The 27051-nt window shown below is 46.1% G+C and overlaps 1 protein-coding gene across 8 annotated transcripts in view; it reads left to right on the top strand.

Moving 5' to 3' along the window:
- The window catches only part of PRR5L (proline rich 5 like), a 77201-nt gene that overhangs the window by 36645 nt on the left and 13505 nt on the right, over positions 1-27051 (top strand). For 7 of the 8 annotated variants that reach the window (XR_006271933.1, XR_006271934.1, XM_043480927.1 and 4 more), the window contains 4 exons: positions 3750-3798; positions 17510-17567; positions 22133-22224; positions 26470-26610. Coding sequence is in view for 6 of the 8 variants with exons in the window: in XM_043480927.1 (XP_043336862.1) it covers positions 3750-3798; positions 17510-17567; positions 22133-22224; positions 26470-26610 (340 nt within the window). In the remaining 2 variants the exon portion in view is untranslated. The remainder of the gene's footprint in view (positions 1-3749; positions 3799-17509; positions 17568-22132; positions 22225-26469; positions 26611-27051) is intronic. The other variant, XM_043480928.1, reaches the window with a different exon arrangement.

The raw sequence follows: 27051 nt of genomic DNA on the forward strand, positions 1-27051 counted from the left end.
CAGTACTGTGGTGGTTTTTGCCATACATCGACATGAATTAGCCACGGGTGTACATGTGTCCCCCATCCTGAACCCCCCCTCCCACCCCCACCCCCATCCCCTTCAACCTTCTGTAGCCTCCTCTGTCCATGGGGATTCTCCAGACAGGAATACTGAAGTGGGTTGCATGCCCTCCTCCAAGGGATCTTCCCGACCCGGGGATTGAACCCATGTCTCCTGTGACTCCTGCATTGCAGAAAGATTCTTTACCACTGAACCACCTGGGAAGCCCCAGCAAAGTGTTTTGTTGCCTGACTTAATTTCCAGTAACAGCTTCAACCTTCTGTAGCCTTCTTTTAGGGGAGATACAGGGGAGGAGACACAACCCAGTGCATTTACAGATAATTTTGAAAATGCATGTGTGTTTTGCGTGTTTAAAAATTAAGGTACTGTCTGTGTGTGTGTGTGTGTCTGTGTGTGTGTGTGTGCGCGCTAAGTTGCTTCATTCGTGTCCAGCTGTGTGACCCCATGGGCTGTAACGTGCCAGGCTCCTCTGTTCATGGGATTCTCCCGGCAAGAATACTGCAGTGGGTTACCGTCCCCTCCTCCAGGGGATTTTTCCAACTCAGTGATCAAACCCGTGTCTCTTATGTCTCCTGCATTGGCAGGCAGGTTCTTTTACCACTAGCGCCACCTGGGAAGCCCCAAAGTACCGTATATTTTAGTTCAAAGGGCCACTTGGACACCAAATCATATAGCTATGACAGAACAGCAAGTTAGACCAGATTTGACAAATGAATTTGTTGATATTGTGTAAATAAAAAACTATATATATATATATTTCTCTTTTCTTTTCACATATTATACATACTGTTCTGCAATTTACTTTTTAAAAAAACGTAATGTAATGTAGGCATCTTCGTATCATTACTAAGAACACTTAATTCCTTTTGTGTTTTTTTTTTTTATGGTTACTTAGAACTTCATTGTATGAGTGAACCAAATTTTTATGAGCACTTTATTGGTGCAATTTATGTTAATCCCTATATTTCATTGCAGCAAAAATCTTGTACATATATGCATTGACCTTGTCTAACCAGTAACATGTGCAGACAGAAATAAGACAGGATTTTGTAAGGGACAGATAGCTTGCTGATATACCCACCAAGGCCAGTAGAATGTTGATTTAAATGATCAGGTAAGGTCCATTCTGTTCTGCTAACTCTGTAATAAAAATACCTAGTGGAGAGGGTTTTGAACTTGGGATTTGATAAAAGGACAATTGCACGGTTCTCTTACAAGACCTGGTTATGGTCCATTACGTTTAATGTGTGTAAAGCAGATTTCCACACCTGTGTCTGGTCCCGCTTCAGTAAAGAACTGAGGACCACCCTTATCAGTGTGGTGGGAGCACCTCTTTCTATTCTGCTTCTTTATTCATATCCATCAGTGTCTTGCTGCCCTGGGGTGGCTGCTGCTAGCTTCTGAGTCCTTTTTGCTAGGCCTTTGTCTTGGCAGTTGGAACAAGTTCACTCTATAGCCTCTGCGCCTTTATGAGCTGGTTTCTATCTTGAGCTTTGTCTTCCTGTAATGCTCTGCAGAACCCTGACGTTGGCCATGGCTTGATGGATCCCTGGCTGTAACCTCAGGGTGCTGTACCATTCCTGTCACTGGCAGGGGAGGAGACCTTGAGGTCCTCAGTTGGGTAGCATCACGATGCTCCCAGGGTACCACTGTGAAAATCCCTGGGCGATAACCACCTGCTTAATCATGTCCAGTCCCAGCTAACAATGATTACGCCCCTGCAGTGCTCCAGGAGGTTTCCATAGCTCTTGACTTTGAAGGCCTACTCCTACCGCTGAACTCTCTTTTTTGCTTTTATCTGAAGCATCTTCATGAGCACAGCGTTCTCCCAGTGTGGCTTCCTTGGGACACCAATTCCATAGCATGCAATTTAGCCTCAGAACCGTGTTGACCCCTCCACACTGTGGGCCCTGAAGATAGGCTTGAGCAGCTGTTAGTAGGAACTGACTGTGAGGCCTTGTTTCCCCCACTTTTTGATGAAGCTTGCCTCCTTCACCTGTGTTTTTGAGACTTCCCGGTGGCCGTGAAGACTTTGTTGGGAGCCAGCAGCCAGAAGCAGCTTCCCTGTCTCTTCCTGTCCCAGGGCCTCCCCCTGGGACCACCTACTTGATTTCCATGTCCAGTCTGAGAGATGCCTCTAGCCTCGAAGACCAGCCAGGACCCACCTGCTCTTGGCCTGGTGACTGACGAAGACTTCCCTGTCTTGGTCAAACCTGCCCACATGTTAGTGAACCTTAGGTTCTCTGGGTGGGGTGTCCTTCTGATCTCTTGGATCAGAAAATGCAGTTCTCTTAGATCTCAAAATGCAGTGTCCACCACAGACACATCTTCAGTCCTGGGAAAAAGAAGGTATTTTCCTTGCTCAGTGTGGGTTTTCAGCATTCCAGGGTTCTTCCTGGTACAAAAGTTTAGGTCATGGATGGTTCTTCTTCTTGTGGTCCAATCTTGTTGTGTCTATCTTCTGCACCTTGTGACATCTTGCTGTAACAACTTTGTTTATCCTACACATGGGAACGCATTGTTTTGAGGAGTTAAAACCCAGTTGGTGTGGTCAGAAGTTTGAATGTTTGCTCCTTAGTAACTGTGGCTGATGGGATGCGTAAATAAAGTCATTGGACGTTCTAAAGGTTTTCTTCTTTAGGGAACTCACTGGATTCTTGGCTTCAGCTTCCTCACCTTGTTTGGATTAAATTAAAGACAGAACAGTAGGGATGGTTGCATGATTTGTCACAGGGAGAAGGAGGTCTGGTGCCAATACCCCCATTTTTCATTATCTTTCTTTCTTTCTTTTTTTTTTTAGCTGTTAAGGCTCTTTGAACTTATCTTGAGAGTGTATTGATTAACCCACTCGCTCTTCATAACCCTCCCTGCAAAGATGTAAGCTCCTAGAGAACAGAAACCTCACCTGTTCTTGTTCTCTTCTGCATGCCTGGTACTGGAACAATGACTGGCACATAAACGGCAGCTGAATGAATGTTGGTGCTGGATAAATAAAATAGACCCGTTCTCCCCTCAAGGACTGTTCGGCTGCTCGGGGATGGGCAGTTAGACCACTGAAATCATAATACCTGAATATATTCTTCCATGAATTTTCGAGGCAAGACAGGGTAGAGTTATGCAAGAATGTTGAATTTGCAGAAAAAGTTTGAATGTTAACTCTGCCACTGACTTATTTGGGAGACCTCTCTGTGCCTCAATTTCTTTATCTAGACTTAAAGGATAATAATTGCTCCCCCCACACACATACTTTCCAATACTTGGATGAAGAATGTATGAAAAATGTAAAATGCATTGTAAACCAGGAAGTCTGCAAACATAGGGGCATTAATTACACAGTTGTGGTATTCCCCTTCCTTATCTTTTGCTGCATGTGAAGCAAGGTACCCTGGCCTGCCTCCACCTCTATTAGAAATAGGATCCCCTGTGGCTGCCCTCCGGAGATGCTTTACCCATAAAGGGAATGAAGGAGCAGAAGTCCCTCTAGGATTCCCATCCCCCGCCCCCCATTCTTTAATAACCTTGGTGGGGGTAGGGCATTCCTAGGGCCTAGGAAAGCACACTCCCTTCCCAGGCCTGGCCTCAGCACCTGTGTCTCTGGCAAGCACGCCAATTCATCGTGCATCCGTGAACTGGACTCCAGGAGCTGTGGCATCAAGGACTGCTTGACAGTGTTTCTCTCTCTCCAGGCGGCTGCTGAAGAGTGAACTTGGATCATTCATTACAGACTATTTCCAGGTAAGTTCTGTGCATCTGAGCATGGGTTATACTTTGCATGTGGGTACATGGACCGTAAGGGATGACCGATATGGTACACGGGATATGCCTTCAACATCCACAATTATGCATCCCGAGTTCCTACTATGTACTGGGCACTGCAATGCAGCGCCTGTGGAGGCATACAGGGCAAGGGTCCTTGCTCTTTTGGAGATTATAGTCTCAGGCAGCAGTTGTTAGGCTTTTTGGTCTCAGGAACCCCTTTATGTTCTTAAAAATGATCATTTGTTTGGATTAACTGTATCTTCACCATAATAGAAATTAGAGATGAGAAACTTTACTGTGTGCCTTAATTCATTCAAATAATAAACCTACTAATGTTAGCATTAATGACATTTTTATGAACAATCACTTTTTCAAACTAAATGTAGAAGTGTGGCATTGTCCTATAGGCCTGCATATTTGCCTGCAGACTGGGTCCTTGAATCGGCTTCATCATCAGACTGTTGTGATAATGCGTGTCTGGAAAATATTGCACATAGTCTCTGGAAAATTCCACAGTACACTCACAGAGGATGCAAGGCAAATAATAGCTTAGTGTTGTTAAGAAAATCGTTTTGACCATGTAGAAGAGGTCTGGGTGATCCCCCAGGGGACCCTGAACCACACTTGGAGAACTGCTCCTCTATTGCCATTCCCTCCCAGCCCGTGGATGGTACCTAATTGAGTGTAATGATATGTCCCTTTAGCCGAGTTCTTTCTTGTCACTAAGCCTCTCAGTCTGTTCTGTTAAAGGTAGAATTGAATCAGACAAGCTAACATCCCTCCTGCCTAGACACTGCTGTCATGCAGCTAGTGAATTCAGGACTCCAGGTGCAGTCACAGGGTGGTTTCTAACCCACTGGCACGAGCTGGCTTCCTGACCCCAGCCAAAGGCACGTGGTGGGAGAGCGTGGGGAGGTGTCATGTAACTGAGTGGGTGACTTCCACGAAGTCGGAGCTGAGTGTCTGGGGCAAGCTGCTTTGCCTCTCTCTGCCTCAGTTTCCCCATCTGTAAAATGGAATTAAAAACAAAAAAAGATCTACCTTATAGGTCACTGCCCGGTCCACATGAAATAATGCATGCAAAGCACACAGCACATAGTGTGTGGGGGCTGGGGCGGGGGGCAGCAGAGAGGAATGCTTAGAGGCAGACTGCCTGGGTTCAGCGCCCAGCACAGCCACTTTCTAGCTGTGTGACCTTGGAAAGTCATTTTACCTCTCTTATTTTAGTGTCTTGTTCTGTAAAAACAGGGGTCATAGAATGTAACCTTATAGGGCTGTTGTGAGGACTAAGGTAATTATTATTTGTTAAGTGTTCAAACAGTGATTAGTACAGAGTAAGACAGAATAATGTGTTCATTAAATATCTATATACTGTTGACCCTTGAACAACATGGGTTTGAATTGCAAAGATCTGCTTGTACAAAGGTTTGGTTTATTTTTTAATAGTAAATAGTATTGTACTGTAGGATCTGTGGTTGGTTGAATCTATGAATATCAAAGATCTTGGGAAGCAGAAGACTGACTATAAATTATATGCAGATTTTCAAGTACACGGAGGGTTGGCCCCCCAAAGCCCCCCATGTTGTTCAAGGATCAGCTGTATACATATTCTTTATTCTAAAGTGTAATTCATCCATTTTAATGGGAAAGTGACATAAAAATCCATAACAAATTGGTTTCAGGTTGGTGATATTATTCTGTATCCCAGGTGAGCATACTTTTAAGACAGTATAAAGAGTCTGTAGGTTTTAAAAACAACACAGGCGTCCTTTCATTTTCTTTGCATAGATGAGGAAGCTTAAACTTTTATGTGCACTTTGAAAGAATGATAAATGTCAGTTGTTACACACACCCACACACACACCAGCAAGTGGCCACTTGGCCATTCTAAGTCTGGACAAAGCAAGACCCAACAGAAGCTGGGAATTCAGTCAGGTCAAAAACCTCAGCAGCTTGAAAGACAACCCCCGTCCAGGGAGAGAGACAAACAAAGATTAAAGAGGAGATAATTAGTCACGAATGTGAATCATTTCAGTTGCCCTTGACTCAGAGGTCAGTCTTGTCCACAGGCTCTTCTCTTGCTGTCTCTAGTTGACTGAGTTTTAAATCCCACTACAGAAGTGGTTTTTCAGTCCCTCCTGGAGAAACCTGCTGGCCCAGCTGCCTTCCTCATTGACATTTAAAATAGACAAGGTTCCGCGTGTGGTTTCAACCAGGTTTGAAGTGTCAGTCATTGCTTGGCTTTGGGGGCTCCCCCTCGGATGGGTGGGGGAGGGCTTTTGGGTGGGGATTTGTTTATCTGGGAAGCGCTGAGGTTTCGGGGGCAGTTAGTACTGCTTACAAAGTGTGCCAGACACTTAACAGCTGGTAACCACATGTCATGTTTTATCTAGAGCTTAATCAGAGAGACTGCTTGGTGACTATTGAGTCTCCTTCTGGGGGTTTTTCATGATTTCAAATCTGGGTCTTTTTCCTTAGTTTAAGGTGCTAGATTGGAACAAAGGCTATCCTAGACACTGTTTGTTAAAATGTAGGTTTTAGGTCTCGTGCGGGCCCAGAGCCATTTTTTAAATCTGTTTGATTCTCTAGTCTCTAGAAATTACCTAGCATGTAGTAGATGCCCAGTAAACTTTCTTGGGCTAGAGGAAGGGGTTGTCCACCGTGGATACACGAGAGATTTGAGGAGGTGTATGTTGTGGTATTGAGCAACCTTCCTTCACGGTGTTTCCTTATTTTCCTTTGGCACTTCTGATCCTGCCAGGGAAAGTCTTGGTTTGAGCCCTTGTGTCTGTTATGCTTCTGCAAGACTTGATGATCTCTCTTGTTTAAGGAAGAGAGAGCAGGTTTCAGACTTAGTGTCTTCAGCCAGAGCAGTGTCTAATTATAATTAGGGTTACATAACATCATTTGGTTTGCATTGAGTAGATCCTGAGTTACATTCTCATTATGGTAAATGGTGTTGCTACGGTTTCTTTTTTAAACATATTTATATTTTGAAAAAGTGGATTGAGGGGAACTTTCCTCAGTTCCCTGGTGGTCCAGCGGTTAAGACTTTGCTTTCCAATGCAAGAGGTATGGGCTTCTGGTCAGGGAGCTAAGACCCTACATGCCTTGGGGCCAAAAACCAAAGCATAAAACAGAAGCAATATGGTAACAAATTCAATAAAGACTTTTAAAATGGCCCAGATTTTTTAGAAAAATCTTTAAAAATAAAGAACAAAAAATGGATTGATTGAAGAAAAATAGTATACAGGAATAACAGTGTAAGTGGCCCTGGTTGTGGCCAAGTGGTGACGGTGGTTCAAGAGAGACTCAGGTTTGGAAAGTCCTTCGTCAGGCACCCTTGGTAATGGGCTGGTTTCAAAGCCACGCCGAGAAGAGTTCTTCAGATTAAGAGGGAAATCCAGGAGGGAAGGCGGATAGAGGCAACCTCAGCCTTCACACTCAGTTATCAGCTGTAGTTTTAAGAGGGACAGTCAGGATGGGCTCCAGAAAGAGCATTCCTCCAGCAAGAAGGAGGGGGCAAGGTCTGGGGACAAGTGAGGAATGAAATTCGGGGGTGGGCTGTTGCAACCCGCATGCCATGGACATGGCTGTTGGGTAAGGTGATGAGCGGGCTCCTCTGTGTGGAGGATCAGATGACCACTTTCCCAGACATCTGTATTCAGCAGTGAGGTCTGTCTCCTGGTACCCAGAACCCCCAACCCAGAGATCACTGTTTGTAAAAGCCATCACTGGGGCTCTGCTTTTGAAAGTGAACATTCTCATTTTGCAGCTTTAAAAAAAGATGGTCTTCAGGGAAGAATAATGAAAATGACCCCAGGTGAGGGCAGGGGGAAAGCAGGTGGAAAAATGGTGCTTATCTTACGCTTGCACACAGAGAAGTCAGCCCGTTTGACTGGCAAAAGCACAGATAGATTTCCGGAAGACACCGGCCAGAAAAAATCTTTGACATTTGCAGTATTGATTTTCTTTTTCCTTCGGTCTGTTTTGAATTGCGCCCAGAAGGAAAATTGGGGTTTCCGACAGGAACTCTATATCCTAGAGACAGCCCTGGGGAGGTAATTGGTTTCTTTTAACTCTGGAAACAGATGATAGGAAATGCTCTGCATTTTTCTCTTAACTGATTAGGTACCTTGGTGGTTCGGGACGTGGGGATGGGAAGAGTGGCAGATAGCACTTTCTGTGTTTCTGCATCTGCGTTGTGTCTGTTGGAAGCTTTTCCTCAAGCCCAGAAAGTTAAATTGTTTTTGGTGGAACCAGAGTTTTGCTTGATACAGAAACTCAGTGTGTAGTCAGTGACTTTCAACAAGATTTGTTGTTTTTATTTAGTCACTCAGTCGTGTCTGACTCTTCTGCGACCCTACGGATTGTAGCCCACCAGGCTCCTGTGCCCATGGGATTTTTCCCAGCAAGAATAATGGAGTGGGTTGCCATTTCCTTCTCCAGGGGATCTTCCCAACCCAGGGACTGAACCCACGTCTCTTGCATCTTCTGCGTTGGCAGGCAGATTCTTTTCCACTGAGCCACCTGGGAAGCCCTTGAACAAGATACTACCTAGCAAAAGGGGAAATTTGGCAATCACACTTGTCAATAGGTCACAGATGGCCTAGTAGTGTGTGATATGAATGTTTCCATCTTCTGCTCATATCCGTGAGTCCCAGGAGGCCAGTTTCCCATTAACTCACCATTATCAGAGAGGATTCATCAAGGGCATGTGGCACATGGCAGGAAGCTGAAGGAGAGACCCATAGGAGCATCCTGGTCACCATGGAGAATGAAACTGAAGTGCAGGGCTGTAGATACATCCATCCAGGTAATACAGAACATTATGTTAGCTGAAGCCCTGAGTGGAAGGTAAAGGCTTAAACACAGGCCCAGAATAAATACATTGTTTAGGTACAAAGATAGGGCTTGTAAGAATCCAGGAAGATTAGGGTGGAGAAACAATAAAGAGTGGGGGAAATAATTTTTGCAATTTCCAAACCCAAATGGAATAGGGTACAAAAGTTTAAACTCTTCTTTAATCCACTTGGGAAGGCTAGCGTGATTCCTGAAATGGGAAAAAAGATAAATTAGGAGGGGTTCTTAGGTGGCGCTAGTGGTAAAGAACTAGCCTGCCGTTGCAGGAGACATAAGAGACTTGGGTTCGATCCCTGGGTCGGGAAGATCCCCTAGAGGAAGAAATGACTACCCACTCCAGTTATTTTTGCCTGGAGAATCCATGGACAGAGGAGCCTGGTGGGCTACAGTCCATAGGGTCACAAAAAGTCGGGCATGACTGGGGCAACCTTAGTATGCAACATGCAAGTAGTGAGGGACAGTTCCCATATACTGCTTTGAAGGTGAAATTGGAGCCAGTATCCAGAGGCGCTTTGAACAAGAGGAGCTGAACTCCAGTAAGAAGATGGGAGACATGGGGAGAGGATGATGTCTTTAGGTGAGAAGGTCATTAGAGGTTGCATTTTGAATTTGGCCAGCTCTTGGAATAGAGGCCTTACATACAGAGTCTATGAACACTGGGGTGGCCTAACGCTTCCCTTGGCTGCTGAGAAGGGATAGAAAAAGTTGGCATAGTCTGGGGGCTTCCAGGAGGACCCCTGGCTCTTTCAGGCTGCCTTCTGTGGGGTTGCCCATCAGCCAGTGGTTACCTTCCAGCCGCTTTGCTGTGCTTAATCTCCTTGGCAATTACTTGAATTTTATGCAATTATTTGAATATTTTTATTGGACTTTCCTCCAATTTTATGAAGATAAATGGAAAAATGAGTCTTGAAATGGATATCCATAAATCTTAATATAAGTGAGAGAAAGATGGAAATCTGTGGACATGCTGAAACAGCAACTCTTTAGCCTCGTCCGACGAGGCTATTACATGTTCAACTGTTAAAGAAGGAACATGTATGTACAAAATGCTGCAAATATATCACCCAAAGATGGGTTCCAAAAATGAGGTGTAAATAGGGATTTTATCATCTGATGCTCTATGGGAACAGAGCTCCCCCTTATAACACATCAGTGTCTTGTTCCACATGTGTACGTGTTTTTGGAAACTCATTATGGATGAAATTGGGTGATTAGGCTGGGAATGGCAGGAGACGTGTTGAGGGAACCAATGTGAGAAGGGATGGAAGACAGAGGTAGATGCTGGGTACATGAAAACATCCAGCACTTCAGTGACCTGAGAAGTAAAGACAGAGATGGGAGGGCTGAGGAGTGTTTGTTAGACTTGGAAAGCAGCAGGGGGCCTTTCTCCGAGGCTGTTCTACAACTAAAGGAAGACAAAAACAACTATCATAGTAACAAAAGCTAATATTTTCCACCATTTATATGTCAGGCATTGTTCTAAGCTGTTGGTTCTCCACTGCATTTTCAGCATCACCTGAGAAAGTGTCAGATCAACAAATCCTCAGGTCCCCCCCTTCAGATGAACTGAATCAGAGACTGTGGGGTTGCGGCCCAGCAGTCTGTGTTTTAGTAAGTCCTCAGTGATTCTCGTGTGTGCTCAAGTCTTGAGAACTGATCTGAGAACCATTCCTACACCAAGTCATGTAGTCCTCCTGACAGCTGATGAGAACATTGTCATTGCTATTGTTTAGCACGTATTGCAGCTGAACCTGGGGAAAGAGAGGTTACCCACTATCATACAGCTTGTAAAAGACAGCGTGCATGCTAAGCCGCTTCAGTCGTGTCTGACTTTTTGTGACCCTATGGACTGTAGCCCGCCAGGCTCCTCTGTCCATGGAATTTTCCAGGCAAGAATACTGGAGTGGGTTGCCATGCCCTCCTCCAGGGGATCTTCCCGACCCAGGGATCATACCCCGTGTCTATTATATCTCCTGCATTGGCAGGCTGGTTCTCTACCACTAGCGCCTCCTGGGAAGCCCAGTAAAAGGTAGAGCATAGATCAAACCCAGGCCATCTGGACATGGGAAAAAATCTTTTGGATTATATACTTTAAGTGTTAAAAATGTCCTGAAGACATCCCCTGAAAAACCCCGGAGAAGAGAAATTTCAGTGCTTTTAAATTTTATATTTTCAGTATGTAGCAAAACAGACATGGGACTATTTTCCTGCTTCCTAATAAAATAACTTGAAAAAAGCCCCAGTTCACCCTTTCAGTGAATTTTACCAGCGACATGATGCTAAATGAAGAATTAGCATTTGTACCAAGTTTTAAATTGTCTTCAGCTTCCATCTGGGGCTTTCTCTCTGGTCTCATCACTCCTACACATTGGTTTATTAAGAACTCTCTGGGCCTGGGGGTGAGTTTTGTTTATAAGACTTTTTATTGCTTATCTAGGAAGACATCCAGGTTCACAGGAAATGTAGACATCCTTAGAGATGATGGCTGTACTTTCAAAGTCACAAAAGGGGAAAAAAATGGAGGTGGCCCATGAATCCATCATTGGCTTGATGCCAATGACAACAACCTCTGCAGACATTGCTGTCCCTGGAAACAAATGCCTGGACTAGAATTATTGGTTAATACAAGTTCTTGGTAGGCAGAGTGACATACTGCCAAATCCTTCTGGGGTAGGAAAGAATGTCTTATCTGGGAATAGAATCCATCTGGGAGCCAGGTGTGTGCCTTGCTGGATATAGAATGTGGTTGGGAAGATCTCCTGGAGGAGGGCATGGCAACCCACTCCAGTATTCTTGCTTGGAGAATCCCATGGACAGAGGGACCTGGCTACAGTCCATGGGGTCTCACAGAGTTGGCCATGACTGAAGCAAGCTAGCACAGTGGAGAGGGAGGCCCCAGGAAGACCCTTTTGGAGAGGTGGAAGTTGAGAAACTGTAGCAGGATTGGGCAGCAGCAGTGACCCAGACGAATGAAAGTTTTGGTGGAACCCAATTATAGCCTGAAGTTGCCAAGCCAACCTCCCCACCGTATCTGAACCAGATGGATCTCATCTATTTTCCTTTGTGGGCAAGGGCATTAAAAACCTCTCCAACTGACAGGGCAGAAGAGTGTGATGCCTAAAAACACCAGCCTTTCTGTCAGGAAGGTCTGAATGCCAGTCCTTGCCAGAACACTTTCTGGCTGTGTGACTGTAGGCATGTTACCTAGCCTCTCTGAAACTCAGTTCTTTTAGTGATCTAGCTGTAATCACAGTACCTACTTCAAAAGATCGTTGCCAGTCGCTAGAGGAGATGACATATATCAAGTGCTTTGTATAATACAAAGTGAGCCATCAAGGAATGATAGCGTTCACCTTAGTATTTTTTTTAACCATCATTGAGGAAGTAAAACAGAGTCGTATGCTGAGGGAAAGATTTGGGCTTTGGATTCCAATCAACCTGGATGCAAGTTCTGGTCTCACATTTGCTAGTTGCTTCTCTGAACCTCAGGGCTTCCCTGATAGCTCAGTTGGTAAAGAATCCACCTGCAATGCAGGAGACCCTGTTTTGATTCCAGGGTCGGACAGATCTGCTGAAGAAGGGATAGGCTACTCACTCCAGTATTCTTGGGCTTCTCTTGTGGCTTAGTTGGTAAAGAATCCACTTGCAGTGCAGGAGAACTGGGTTCAATCCCTGGGTTGGGAAGATCCCCTGGAGAACGGAAAGGCTAGCCACTCCAATATTCTGACCTGGAGAATTCCATGGACTGTATAGTCCATGGGGTTGCAAAGAGTTAGACACGACAGAGCGACTTTGACTTTCACTTCTCTGAGCCTCAGTTTCTTCTGTATAAAGGGCATCAGTTTGTGGCAATGGTAAAGTGAGATCATGCATTCTAAGGGTACAATACGGTGCCTGACAAAGAGTAAAAACCAGCGTTATCCCTGCTGTCATCCTTTCTCTTCTTACTGTCATCATCACTGCTAAAGCACTAGAAGCAATGGGTGGTCAGCAGCCTTAAGCATTTACAGAGCTCCTACCTTGTGTGGGAGGAGCATCATTCACCCCAACTCCTAGCTTGTTGGTTCTTCATATTCCTGAGTCCTTCTGGCCGGGTCAGGGAGCAGCCCTGCAGTTGTCACAGGCCCACTCTCTCCTCTGTCCTCCCCAACTCCTTATGCCCACCCTCCAGGATTACCCTGGATGAGCTCAATCTTTTCAATCCACTGAAGAGTGCATAGTTTGGGATACTTTTCCACAGACATCCTTGTCTTTTTTGTTTTGTTTTGTTTTTTGCATTTTTTCCCTTGGAGCCTTGTTCTTCCACTGGCAGCCCATTTTCAGCATCTTTTTAAACACAGGTCAGCTGTTTTTTTCTTTCCTTCTGGATCCTCTGCCACTTCATTAGAGGGCTATGTATTCCCTGTCCAAGTTCATTTATGGGGGCTGCATTAAGTAACAACTGGCCCATTTCCTAGGTGGCTGCTATTGAATATAACTGGTTTTTTGGCTCAAAGCCTTTGGGTTGGGGGGTGATGGGGTTGGTGCCATTGGGCAGGGAGCGGGACAAGAGGACAGTCGGGATCTTCTCTTCAGGATCTTCACTTCGGGATCTTCTCCAGCTCTGTTCCCGTACAGACACTTTCTCGGCACCTTCTAGAGTCAGGTGTTTATCTGGCTGGGAATGCAGGTGAGGCCAGGGGGAACAGATGCTTAGAAAGACAAGATAGCTCTCAGAATCCAGGCTGTTTTTCTCTTCTTTTTTCTTTAAGTCTCAGCCGTTTTAAGCTGCACAGATGTCCAGTTGGCGTGTCCTTAGGTGAAGTGATCAGCAGACAGGGTGGGCTTCGTCATTAGCAGGTGCAGAATGCAAATGTGGTTGCCACCAGGGCGTGGAAGGCTCTTCCCTTCCCATAGACCTGCAGCTGCAACCCACCATGGACAGGGTACCCCCAAGAGTTGCAACCTTCATGGTCTCAGTGCACAGATCAGGGGTGGTCAAGAGGCCCCCACTGAGTCACCAGCACTCGAGACAGAGCTCTGCCAGCCCAGGGCAGGGAGGTCTGCCGCCTGGCTTTCTGCAAGACGCTGTAAGGCACCGGGGCCTGGGCGCCCACCGATGCGACCCTGTCATCGCCTTAGGAGTAGGATGACAGCAATGGTGGGGCAGGGCAGGGGAGATGGGCGGGGGGTGGGGAGCAGGGACCTAAAAACCCCTCCTGGGGTGGCTGTAGGAGACAGACCACAAGTGAGCTGAAGTCCAGCCCCTGGGGTGAGCTCCATTGCCCTGTCAGCCTTCTCTTAAAAAAACACAGATTCCAAAATAAAAATATTACGAAGTGAGGAAGGCAACTGCAGAGCATAAGCCCTTTCAAAGCACTGGGACCTTAGGATTACAGGGCCCTTTGCATTGAAGGGGGCCTGGTTGATTACAGTTCCCAGGAGAGCAAGTGATTGGCTCCGTTGGAGACTCAGGTCGGGCGGAGGGTGGGCACCCGGCCAGTCAGCACAGCCAGAGATGCAGGCTGGTTCAAAGGGTTGGAGCATGCAAGAGGGGGCAGAGTGCCACTGAGTAGGTGGCGGGCGATTCTCCAGTGAAGTGGGGCTGAGGGCCAGGCTGGCCCAAAAGATCTGAAGTCACTTAGCACGTGCCAAATAAAAGATGGAGACTGTACTTCTAGCTGCAATTTATTCAACTGTAAAATAAGAGCAAAATCTACAAAGCCTAGGAGTAACAAAACTTTTCTTTCAGATGCTTTTGAAAGGTGCTTTAGCTTCCTGGAAAATGGGTCCAAACTAAAAAATTATTGAAACTATGTGTGACCATTTGATTCAGACCACAGGGCTGGGGAGAGGTGAGAAGGACTAGATGATTCTGAAGGTCCCTTTTCACCTCAGGTTTTTGTTACTCTTATTTTGGTCTGAGGTAAAGAATTTCTATGCTGTGTATCATGAGACATTTAAAAAAGAGTATTTCCTTTTCCATTTCTTCCATAATACACAAATAACTTCCTTAGTTTGAAAAAAACATCCCCGAAATGTCTCCTTGTAGGGGGAGGACCTGGAAAAGAGCAGGAAGGAGAGTCTATGCCACTTTTTAAAGTTTGTCTCTTAAGATGCAAAGTAGTTTTCATCAAAGGAAGAAAATGCCATTTGTAACATAAGAGCAAAATGTACAAATGCCTAAGGGTATTAGAATTTTGGCTTCCCCGGTGGCTCAGTGGTAAAGAATCCACCTGCCAATGCAGGAGACTTGGGTTCAATCCCTGGGTTAGGAGGATTCCCTGGAGTAGGAAATGGCAACTCATTCCAGTATTTATGCTTGGAAAATTCTATGGACAGAGAAGCCTGGTGGGCTACAGTCCATCGGGTTGCAATGAGTAGGGCATGACTGAGCACATAGCTTATTGTGTATTAGAATTTTAGGGACTTACATCACTTTCTCTCTTCTTAAAACCATTCTATCTCTTACCTTGATTTCTTAAAAGCAAAAATGGTCTGTAACATCCAAACAGGCAATACGTACTCAGTGAATATTTGTTAGCTTCTATCATGTTTTAAGCATTGTTCTCCAAGCCAGGTAACCTAAATTACATGGTCCTCACCCCTGAGAACCTAAAATCCTGACACATGGGATATATTGACTATCATTGACTCATGATATAACCTGGACTAGGCTTTTATTTCTCTCGGTGCCTTGGACACCCCCCACCTATAAAATGTAAATAATTACAGTGCAGGAACATAATTATGAAACCTGCATCACAGGGAGGAGTCTCTCGTACATTTGGAGGTAAATCTCAGAAACTTGAAATTGAGGAGGATTTGTGGCTATTTTGGAAGAAGGCTGGAGTATCCGTGTTGGCAATGGAGGTAGTGATGGAGAGCAAGGCATCAGGACTCCTTGCACAGAGTACCGGGGGACATCCTAAGGCCATCCTCCGGGCCAGTGAAAGGGACCAGGGCAGACTTCAGGCCTGAATTAGGACATTTGCTCAGAGCCATTTGATGGGGTTGGTTACATCTGGAAACACCCGTGCCATCCATTCCCACCCAGCTAAGTTGGCACAAAGCCCTGATTTTGATCATCTCAGTTTGGTGCTGTGGTGTTTTTCTTGCTTCTGGGATTCGTGTGCTTGGTGGAAGGTAGAAACACACAGTTCCACCTCCATTACTTGTCTGTTCTGTAATTCCTAGGAAAGGAATTGACCTTTTTCCCTTTAATAAAGTTGGTGGACTCCTATAGGACATCACTGTAACTTTGAGTTGGGGTTCCATCTTGAAACTAAATGATGGGTAATTACTTTTCAAATTAGGTTATAGCTTGGAAATTTTAATTGGGTCTATAAAATTCCATATATATGTATTAGTTACAGGAATGTGATAGTGCCTTTGATAAACTACTTTAATGTGTTTGATGTAGGTCTATTCATTATTGAATCTCTTTACCCGCCTATCCTTTTGTGAAGATAGTTGGGCTAAGAGAGCAACTATTGTCGTCAGTGCCCATTACCACTGATTACTCTGTGTGTGTGTGTGTGTGTGTATGTGTGTGTGCATGTTTGTGTGTATGTGTGTGTGTATTTAATCTTTTGGCTGTGCCGCACATCATGTGGAATCTTAGTTCCCCAACCAGGGATCGAACCCACGCCCACTGCATTGGCAGCTTGGAGTCTTAACCACTGGCCCACCAGGGAAGTCCCCGTGTGTATATTTATAATGATTATTATAAGAACTTTATGATATTGCTGGTGTGATGCTATTTTACAGATGAGGGGCTCAGGACTCAGGAAAGGAAGCCCAAGATCACACAGCTAGAACGTGGCTGAGCTGGACTTGAACACCTGTCTGATCTTTCCTCTCTGCCATGTACACTCTCACCATCGTGGTAACAGGGCTTTTAGGGTTTTCTAAAGGAGAACACCAAGAAATGCATAGGTTTTTGATAGGATATATACCACTGTGGATCCCCCATGCCATAAGCATAGGCCTTTGATCATCTAAAGATGTGAGGTAAGTGGTGAGGCATCTCTGAGATTCTGTGACCTTTGGAAAAGCTGCCTGCGTTGTGTGGGACCAGCTGTACCCTTTTGAGGGAAGAAGGGGATCTGGGTGGGAAGACCTGCTGGAAGGCAGCAAGGCAGAGTAGAAAGAACATGGCCGGTGGAGCCAGGAAGATTGAGTCTGTCTCCTGTGGGCAAGTCTACCCTGACTATCAGTAAAGTCAGGGGGTAATAGCACCAACTCGATCGGATTATTGGGAAGGTCAGAATTAGATGAGACGAAGAATAAATATCCTGTGATATCTGCAAAATACCCAACAGTTGTTCGTTGCATTTGCAAAGGGACTTCATCTTACCCTGTCTTCCCACAGCTCTCTCATGCACACACTCACTGAGGGACACACCCTCACTCCTGCTTAAAATTTTGCAGGCAGTCTCTTTCATGCGAGCTTGAGAAACCGTCAGCTTGTATAAAAAGTCTATCATTTCTGCATAATTTCCCACTGCCTCCACACTCCACTTTCTGAGTTTATATGAAGGGCTCAAAGGACATTGGGTGTCCACTCTAGTCCTTCCAGACAGTCCAGCCAAGCTTGTGGTCACGTCTTCCCTGGTTGGAGAAATGGGAATGCTGGTTGGGTTTGGCTTTCGTCTCCTTCCTCTGTGACGGGCTGCCTCACTGACTCCTCCCGAAGCCTCAGCCTTCCTAGAGCACCGAAGGCTTCTTGAGCCTGGAGGCATGACAGTGTCCAAGTGCCTAGAACTCCACACCTTCACCCGCCTGGAGTGGACAAGGGTTAGCCACACAGTGAAGTCTTGTGTCCTCTGTTCTCTTCCGGCAGAACCAGCTTCTAGCAAAAGGACTGCTGTTCGTGGAGGAGAAGATCAAGCTGTGTGAAGGCAAGTACAAGGCAGCCCCCGTCTGGCGGGAACTCTGACTCAGCCTTTGATGCTTGGACAGCTGAAATGAGTCTGTCTGAGACAGGCAGGCTCCAAGCACGTGAGTCACCCCACCACCTCTTCTCCAGCTAGGCGGCAGCGTTTCAGTTTGAGTCAGCCACTCCTGGCTGGGTGCAAGGCAGACTGTTTGAGAAATGAGGGGGAATTAGGGTGGCCTCTTGGGAGACCCCGTTAAGGGCTGGTTTTCACAAGATGCTGCCAGGGGTCACCTTTGAAGGAATACATTATATTGTAGATCCTGTTCCCTCTGGTCTGATCCAGGCTATTTCCTATTGACCTTTGTCCTGTTTCTCAGGGCTTCCCTGGTGGCTCAGATGGTAAAGAATCCACCTGCAATGTGGGAGACCTGGGTTCGATCCCTGGATTGGGAAGATCCCCTGGAAAAGGGAACAGCTACCCACTCCAGTATTCTGGCCTGGAGAACTCCATGGACAGAGGAGCCTGGCAGGCTGCAGTCCATGGGGTCACAAAGAGTTGGACACGACCGAGCAGACTTGCACTGTTTCTTGAGGTCGTATCTGTCAGGTGGTCCACTCATTTGAGGGAGACTAAGCAGGCACCCACTCAGTGGGGTAAGGTTTAAGAAGCAAAAGAACATTTTCCCAGCCTTAAAAGATTCTAGAGTCTAACTGATAGAAAGGCATTGAATGGAGCTGGGAGGTGGGATGAAGGCAAGAGTTGGCCGACAGATCCCTTGGCTCCACTGATGGTTACTGTCAGCTCCCGTCAACGTGGATCGTGACTGTAGCTTGCCACCTACTTCTTGGGTGACTTTTGGTGAGTTTCTCACCTCTTTGAGTCTTGATTTTTCCCATAATTTTTAAAATGATAAAATGGAGCTAGGGATTATAGGGGATGTAAGGAGTAGAACCAGCATAGCGCTGTCCCTGGCACATAGTAGGTATGCACACTAGTTCCTTCTTTTTTTCCTACTCCAGCCTCGAGACTTCTATCTGTTGGTCAAGTTTACTTCTAGATTCAGACGCATTAGGCAGTAGACCATCCCTTTTTCTCTTCCCCTTCTCTGGGAAAGACACTTGTGTACCGTGTCGTGTCTTCTAGAAAGACAAAATAGGAAGAAAAATGAGAAACTGACCCTGGAAAGTCCCAGGGCCTGGCACACAGTGAGTGCTCACCAAAACTTTGCAAAAACCAGAGGTTCCAAATTAACCTGTCTACTCAGGAGTTGACTGAACCTGAAGCCTTGTTTCCCTCGAATGCAATTACGTTGAGAGCTTCATGGCCTTTTTGCATTTTGGAGTGGGGCTAGTACCCAGGCATGAAAGGTGGGTGGCTTCCAGGTCTTCGACCACATTGTAAGTCATTTGGAGAATTATTTCATGCTCCTGGAAATGTGGATAACCAGAGTTAGAACAAGATCCTGAGCAAAACCAGAGATTCAAGGGCCCTTAAAAGGGAAAGTTGATGGTCTCTCGCCCAGGTGACACTCAACATAGCTACATTCAGAGTGAAAATTCAGGCACAGAGCTTGACAGGAGAAACAAGGGCATCCAAGTGTCTGTGTTTCTGCTCCAAAGTGTGACTGGAGGGCAGTGGGCCGGGATGATCTTGTTGGGTCCCATCTTGTCCTGGGGGTTAGGTGGCAGGGTCCTTTCTGCACAAGTGAAGGCGCTCTTACATCTTCAACCAGAACATTTCTACATGTTAATTTTGTATGTTATAACTCCAAGAAAGATTTTATTTGGATGAAAGTGTTTTGCTATAAAATCAAGTTTGGAATCCATCATTGAATAACCTGTACTTTATCAACCTGGCTTGTACTCGTCCACCCTGACTGATGGCTGCAGAAGGGACAGAGGCAGCCCTTAGCTCTGTGGTTCTCTTTTGTAGGCAGCGTATGCCTGGTTAGTATCAGTAATCTTTTCTAGAGCTTTAGTGACCTTGGAAGAATTTCTCAGACTTATTCTGTATACCTCTGGTGATCTAAACCTCTGTGGCAATTAGAGGACAGTTTTTAATAAGATAGTTTTTAATAGAAGCCTCCATCCAGACCCCTTTCATCTTTGTAGAGGAGTAAGCCCTTGACTTGGGGGCTGTTCTTGGAGGTGGAGTCACCTTGTCTCATTAACTCTTTCCTCCCCAGGCTACTCTGTTTAGCTTGTCTCTCTGATGTTCTTCTCTGAACACTTTCCAAAACCTCCATCCCTCTCTGAAGTTTGCAGCCGACAGTTAGACCCAGGTTCCCAGGAGAGGCACCTTCCTGTTGCCGGGTTGAATGAAGACTGCATGTGCCATGAGTATTCCGTCTGGGACCTGAAGGGGAGAAAGTAGGAGCAGCACTGAGCAGCAGGCTTTTCTGTCCCATCCTTCTAGTCGGCAGGGCCTCTGCTTGTCTCTGTGATGGAAGGCTCAGGGTAAGGGCCGTCAGTAAAGGAGCTGGTGCAGCCTTTTCTCCTTGGAGACATTCTGTCCAAGTGTTGGGGTTCACGTTGGTTTTAGGCACCAGCATGACCTAATGTTTCAGACTGTCCTCTTGATTTCCTGGCTCCTCCCTGCAGTGAACTAGCAAACCTGCCTTTGAAAAGAGGATGGTGATTGGTTGATTCATTCAGACATTTATTGATTGTCTACTATACCAGGTACTTTGCTAGGTGCCGAGAACACAGTGGTGAGCAAAACTTCATAGCATTACGAGTCCTGAAGGTGCTCACAACCTGGTAGTGGAGACATGTATTAATCAAATCACCACCAAATATAAAACCATAACTGAGACAAGTACTAAGAATACAATCCATAACAGGGGAGTTTGACCAATGGGGGAGACTTTCCTGTGGAAGTGATGCTAGAGTTGAAACTATGAAGAAGATGAACACTTCATCAGTTTATGAAGATAAACAGATGTAGGTTAGGCAAAGAGAGAAGGCAGAGAATAGTCTCAACAAAGGAACTAGCATGTGCAAAAGCCCTGTGGCATGGAGGGAGGATGGTGAGTGTAAGGGACTAAAATAAAATTCACGTAGAAGGGGAATTCAGAAGAGGATGAAGATACAGAAGCAGGAAACAGACTCTCCCCAGCGGGGTTGCCATGGTGTGGTTTTCTTTATCGAAGAGCAAAGGAAAATGTTGGAGCTGACTGTTAAGTCCTGCCTGCCCTGTCCTGTCCCATATTTGGGTTAAAAGGTAACCTCCTCCCACTCACCAGCCCTGGCATTTACAAAAACCTATACACTCAATACTTCCTATTCATTCAATCAAAGATTTCCAAACAGTGAATTACCAATGTGTCTGGCACCATGCTAAGCACTAGAATTAGAAAGGTGAGCAGGAAGACAAGGCCGGTGCCCTTATTCCCGTGCTAGTGGAGGAGACAGAGAAGTGAATGAGTGATTCCAACAGAGTGTAATTAGTTCTTGGCTAATTACAAAGGAGAGTAGAGGGTGTTATGGATTTGCATTCTGGTGTGTTTCACTCTGACCTTTTAAAATCGGCACATCTTTGGTCCTGCCTGCTAAAGTCATGGCTTCATTCTGTTCTCTCTCCCAGCCACTGCTTTTGTTGTCCATTAAACTAATAGATGGACATCGCTAAGTGAATCTTTCAAGATCTGTTCAGTGGATCTGGCAACGTATTGCCAGACGCATCTCTCAGTGTCTAATCTTGGCTGACCCAGTTTCCCTGCCTCAGCTGGACAGAGACAGTGCCCAGTCAGCTCTGTTATCTAGGTCATTAAACAGCAGCTGCCATGCAGACTCCCCTCTGCCAGTGCCTGCCTTTCCTGCAGGTGCAAAGTTCCTCAAACAGCCTTCCGGTGGTGTTGGGTGACCTGTGTCCATCTAGCCTGGGGGGAGCACTTGGCCAGGACTCAGGCTTCCTGATCGCGGGGGTGTAGATAGACACGGCGTCAGGAGGTGGCTGTGTTTTGCAGGTGACCATTCAGAGAGTAATGCCCTTCTGGTTACAGTGGGTGGAGGTGATAGTTTCTAAGTCCTCTTTCCATCTTTCTCAAGTGGTAGCTCAAATCTAGACTGAAAAGCCAGTGTCTTAGTAATTGCAAAAAAAAAAAAAAAAGATAATATATAACTGTGCACTTGATCTTGCTGGATTCTATTGACAAGAACATGGGTTCTGGAACCCCAGCTTGGCCTTCTACCTGTGTTCCTTTGAGCCCAGATACCTGGCATGTCTGAGCTGTAAAGCAGGGTAATAGCGTCCGTTCATGAGATGCTTATAGATAAATAGCACAGGGCCTGATCATGTTGTAACCATTCTCATGATGACTGTAATTATTATGTGCTTTTCAAAATTCAGCTCCCTTTTGTGGATGAAGGGAGAGAAGGCATATTTGCATATTCTTGATCATCTTGCCATCCAATTCCATGCTTGCTGTAGTAACACTTAGAGATCCAATGTAGGTAATGAGCTTTCCCCCACAACATCCCTGCCTGTGCTCCATTTGACTAGGAACTGCCTCCCAGCCACTCCTGTGAGTAATGACCACATTCTTTTCTTTCTTTCTCCCCTCCCATCTTCTCGCCCTTGTGTAGGTGAAAATCGCATTGAGGTTCTGGCTGAAGTCTGGGACCACTTCTTCACTGAGACTCTCCCCACCCTGCAGGCCATATTCTATCCAGTTCAGGTCAGTCTCACTGGGGAATGACCTCCTGCCAGCCTGGGCAGTCTGTCTTACTCCTTGACCGGTGTCCCCCTGGGGCCTGCCAGCGAATGGGGGAAAGCCAGGAGCCTGGGCACTGCCTGAGTTGGATTAGGACCTCGGACATCTTTGGAGGGCACTCTGTTCTATATTTAGCATCTGACCTCAAGCAGCAAACAGTGCCTGCATACCTAGCAATTTGTAGGCTCTCCTTTCCCTCTTGGTTTTGAGTATGTCTGTATCTTCTTACTTTTCAGAAGTAAGGGAAGATGGGGGAAGGAGACTTTTTTCCCTTTTCTTTCCTTTTTTCCCCTCCCCACTTTCTTTGACGCACAATTGTCTGGCAAGTTTCCTGTGACTCCCAAATTCCGGGAAAGGAGTAGTGTTCCTTGCTCTCTATAAGCGATTTCCTGAAGACGAGAAGGCCCATGATGTAGCAGAAAGAACTGCGGACTGGGAATCCGTAGTTGAGTATGGGCAAACTCGTTTCCCTTCTCTGAGCATGGCTGCGTTTCATCTCCTGCAGAATGAGGAGTTTAGAGTAGGAGACGAACAGCCTGTCTTCTGCTGCTTATTCCGCGAGCTCAGCTCATTTCTACCATGTGCTGGTTTCCCTCCACCCTCCTGCAGGGGCCGAGAACAGGATTGGTCAGTGCCTGGTCAGAAGGGACACGCCCTCAGGCCGACTAACCAATAGATGTTCTTCTCCAAAGTGTACGTGTCTGTCATACGCTTCCCCTTCCGTTGCTGTGTGCTCACAGTAGCTTTTCCCGTTGGGGTTAAGGCTTCGCATGTAATCAGGTTAGATTAGATGTGAAGCCATTGGTAGGAAATACCTTGTATCGCGAGTAAGGGCCCACGGGCTTTGTTTGCTCTGAATGCTGTCTTAAAGGAATTCTGGATTTTTTAAAATACATGTCAAATATTTTAAAATCAGGAGATTATACCTTTAGAGTCCCATTTTCCAATTCCAGTTTGCCCCTAACAATTCCAGTAGAAGCGTGTGGCCTGCAGCCCACTGCTCTTTTCATCCCATTCTTGGCTCCGTGCTGCTTCCCCACGAGAGGATTTATAGCTTTTCTTTGGATGGTTCACCCTCTGTGTCTATAGACTTGTCTCTTTGGTGCAATACTCACTCCTTGGCCAGCAGTGGGTCTTAAGATGACACGCCTGGGAGGCAGGGTTGCCAGATAACGCAAATTGACCTGCAGGATGCTGAGTTAAATTTCAGGTGAACAATAAACAATGCAATATTTGGGACGTACTTATACTAGAAAGTTATTCAAATGTAACTGGACAGCCTCTGGTTTATTTGGCAGCCCTAGTGGAGAAGGGGTATAGACATAGGTCCCTCTTAGGACTGTGTAGGCAGGGAATTCCTAGATAGAGATACCCAGATGGGTATTTTCTTTTTTTGACCGTGCCTCAAGGCATTCAGGATCTTAGTTCCTTGACCAGAGGACCAGGGATCAAACCCTCGCCCCCTGCAGTGGAAGCTCAGAGACTTAATCATTGGACTGCCAGGGAATTCCCCACTAGATGGAGTTAGAGTGGGAAGTGAGGAAGCTGAGGGGCTTGCCTCTGGTATTAGAGGGTCAAGAAGGGCTCCCTTAGCCCCAGATTCAGGCAGGAGTCCAGTTGTGTGGATCTGAGGATGACACTGTCCTACTTCTCTTAAAAAACTGTAAGATCTGGGACTTCCTTGGTAGTCCAGAGGCTAAGACTCCATGCTCCTAATGCAGGGGGCCAGGATTCAGTCCCTGGTCAGGGAACTAGATCCCTCATGCCACAACTAAGTGTTCACACGCATGCAGCAATGAAGAGTGAAGATTGTGCATGCTGTAACTAAGACCCAGAGCAGCTAAATAATTAAGTAAAAAAAAAAAATTTTTTTTTTTTTTAAAGAAAAACTGCGGAGCAAGTATCTTTTAATTTCATGGCTGCAGTCACTGTCCACAGTGATTTTGGAGCCCAAGAAAATAAAATCTGTTACTGCGTCAAAAAAAAAAAAAGGAAGAAAGAAAAACTGCAAGATGTGGCAACATATGCTGTTGCCCCATCTACCTTCCCCGCCCACAATTTCCCAAGTGCTGCTTCTGATGCAGATACCCCACTTGGAGAACCCCTGGGCTCTCACTACTGGTAATAACACCCTCGGGGTGTCTGTTAGTCTAGACACTAACTTGCTGCGTAAGTGTCTGCGTGAGACCTGCTTCCTCACTGGATAAAGGTGTTTGAGTGTGGAAACTTGCCTGCCTTTTCTACCTTATAGAGTGAATGGAGTCCTGGAGAAGAAGCAAGGGCATAGACACCTATGAGACAGGCAATCAGTGATGAGTGCTAAGATGTGGTGCAAAGAATAGAAATTGTAGGACCTTGGGAAAGGTGGGGGGACCACCGCCATTGGCAGTGGCCAGGGAAGGCAATCACGAAGGAGTGGTTAGGGATTTCCCTGGTGGTCCGTGGTTAAGACTCCATGCTTACGCTGCAGGGGCATGGGTTCGAACTCTGGTCAGGGAACTAAGATCCTGCTTGTTTCAAGCAGACAAAAAAAAAATGAAGAAAAAAACTTAGAACTAAAGAAAAAAAATTTAAGAGAAGGACTGGTTAAACTGAGCCTGTGAGGTGTGGGTGGGGTGTATCTCTTTGGGACTGGAGAGTAGGGGGCTGTGAGAATGGCAAAACCACTCCTGCCCGTGTTTCTGTAAACCCTAAGGAGTTATAGGAAGTGCAAAATTTCCTTCAACCTTGGCCAACTTGAGGAATGGGAGGCTACATCTCTTTGGGAGGATACCCTGATGATAACTCATCTCTAAGACCAGCCAATTTGGGGTATGTGCGGTGTACATATGTGCAAAGGAGAGTTTGGGAATGGGCCCTCCTTTCCCTTTCTGTTTTGGGAGGCTTTAGGAGCTCTAGAATCAAATAGTTTATCTTTGAGATCCAGCTCTACCTTGAGTAAATTCCTGTCAGTCTGGGTATAGGGTTTTTCTTCTGTGGATTGGGTTTTATTACAGTATCTATCTCAGAAGCGGTCATGAGGATTAAATGTGCCATTTATATCTAGCATATTGAAAATCAAGCCCAGCACATGGTCAGAGGTAAGGGTCTTACTTAGCCTTACTAAGATAAGGATCAGCTCTTACGATTATCAGTCACTATTTTCATCCTCAGCCGCTATCTACGTGGTTGAACAAGTCCTTTTCTTCTACATCTTCAGTGATTTTTCTTCCTATGTTACCTGCATTTGCAGAAGAGTCTTAACTGGTCCTGTATTTCCTTCTTTGCCTGGCATATGATAGGTGCACAAGTATTTAATGGATGAAGCCGAGGACACAGCCTTGAGTGTAGGGAGGCGCTATCTTTCCTCTTGTTTCTCTACCTCTTCCTCCTTCCTGACCACTCACAGCACAGCACGACCCTCAATATATGTGTCTTGTATCACCTTTGGGTCATTTAAGCAGATTGAGCATTTCAGCATTTACTTTTTTTATTGACGTATAATTGATTTACGGTATTAATTTACAATGATACAATATTAGTTTACAACACAGTGATTCAATGTTTCTATAGAGTGCACTCCATTTGAAGTTATTGTAAGATATTGGCTATATTCCCTGTGCTGTACAATATATCCTTGTAGCTTATTTATTTTTTACCTAGTAGTTTGTACCTGTTCATCCTCTACCCCTATATTACCCCTGGCCCCTTCCCTCTCCTCACTAGTAACCACTAGTTTATTCTCTGAGTCTGTTTCTGTTATATTCATTAGTTTGTTTTGTAAGTGATAAGGTACTTGTCTTTATCTGTCTGACTGATTTCACCTAGCATAAATACCCTCCAGATTTATCCTTGTTGTTGCAAATGGCAAAATTCCATTCTTGTTCTGGCTGAGTAGTACTCCGTTGTGTGTGTGTGTGCGTATATACATCTTCTTTATCCAGCCACCTGCCTATGGTCATTTAGCTTGTTTCCATGTCTCAGCTATTGTAAATAACACTGCTATGAATATTGGGGTGCATGGATCTTTTCAATCCCATGAGTCATACCTTATCTTAAACGAAGCTTTCATTCTGAAGGAACAGGGGTCAAATATTCGACTCTTCGATAGCCCCCCTGGGCCTTGGAGGTGCTGGTCCCACCCCTCGGATCGTGGCCCCGGCCCCCACGTGGTTGGTGGCAGATCCCACGCGCTCTCACCTCCCACCGCTGCCTCTTCTGTCCCGCCAGGGCCAGGAGCTGACCATCCGCCAGATTTCCCTGCTGGGCTTCCGCGACCTGGTGCTGCTGAAGGTGAAGCTGGAGGACTTGCTGCTGCTGGCGCAGCCCCAGCCGCCCTCGTCCATCGTCCAGATGTTGCTCATCCTGCAGGTGGGGCGCGACGGAGCATGGCCGCGGGGTGGGGGAGGGCCCCTGTAGCCGGAGCACCCGGGCTCCGTTCTGTGTCCTCGGTCACGTTCCAGCTCCTTTGTCCGTTTGCTGTGCGCGCAGCGAGCACTGTCAAGGTCCCTCTCCTCCCGCCGTCTCCCAGGACACTTGGAGCTGCCCCACAAGCGATGGTCCCTTTAACACGGGGAATTTGGCATCGTTTCCCTGAGGGCCTCCTGGGACACCTTCTTCTACCCTCTAGGAGCCAGGAAGCCAGAGGCTGGGGGTGTGACAATGGCAAAGGCGGGTCTTTCCCCAGCCCAGGACTAACCTGGGTGGCAGGGGTGGCAGCTTCTGAATCTAAAGGAAATGTGCAGGTTGTACTGCCCTCGGACCGTCCCCGCTGCAGGGAAGCTGAGCCCCAGTAGCTAGAACTGCTGTTTT

The sequence above is a fragment of the Cervus canadensis genome, chromosome 11 (assembly GCF_019320065.1).
Source record: "Cervus canadensis isolate Bull #8, Minnesota chromosome 11, ASM1932006v1, whole genome shotgun sequence".
Taxonomy (NCBI): Eukaryota; Metazoa; Chordata; class Mammalia; order Artiodactyla; family Cervidae; genus Cervus; species Cervus canadensis.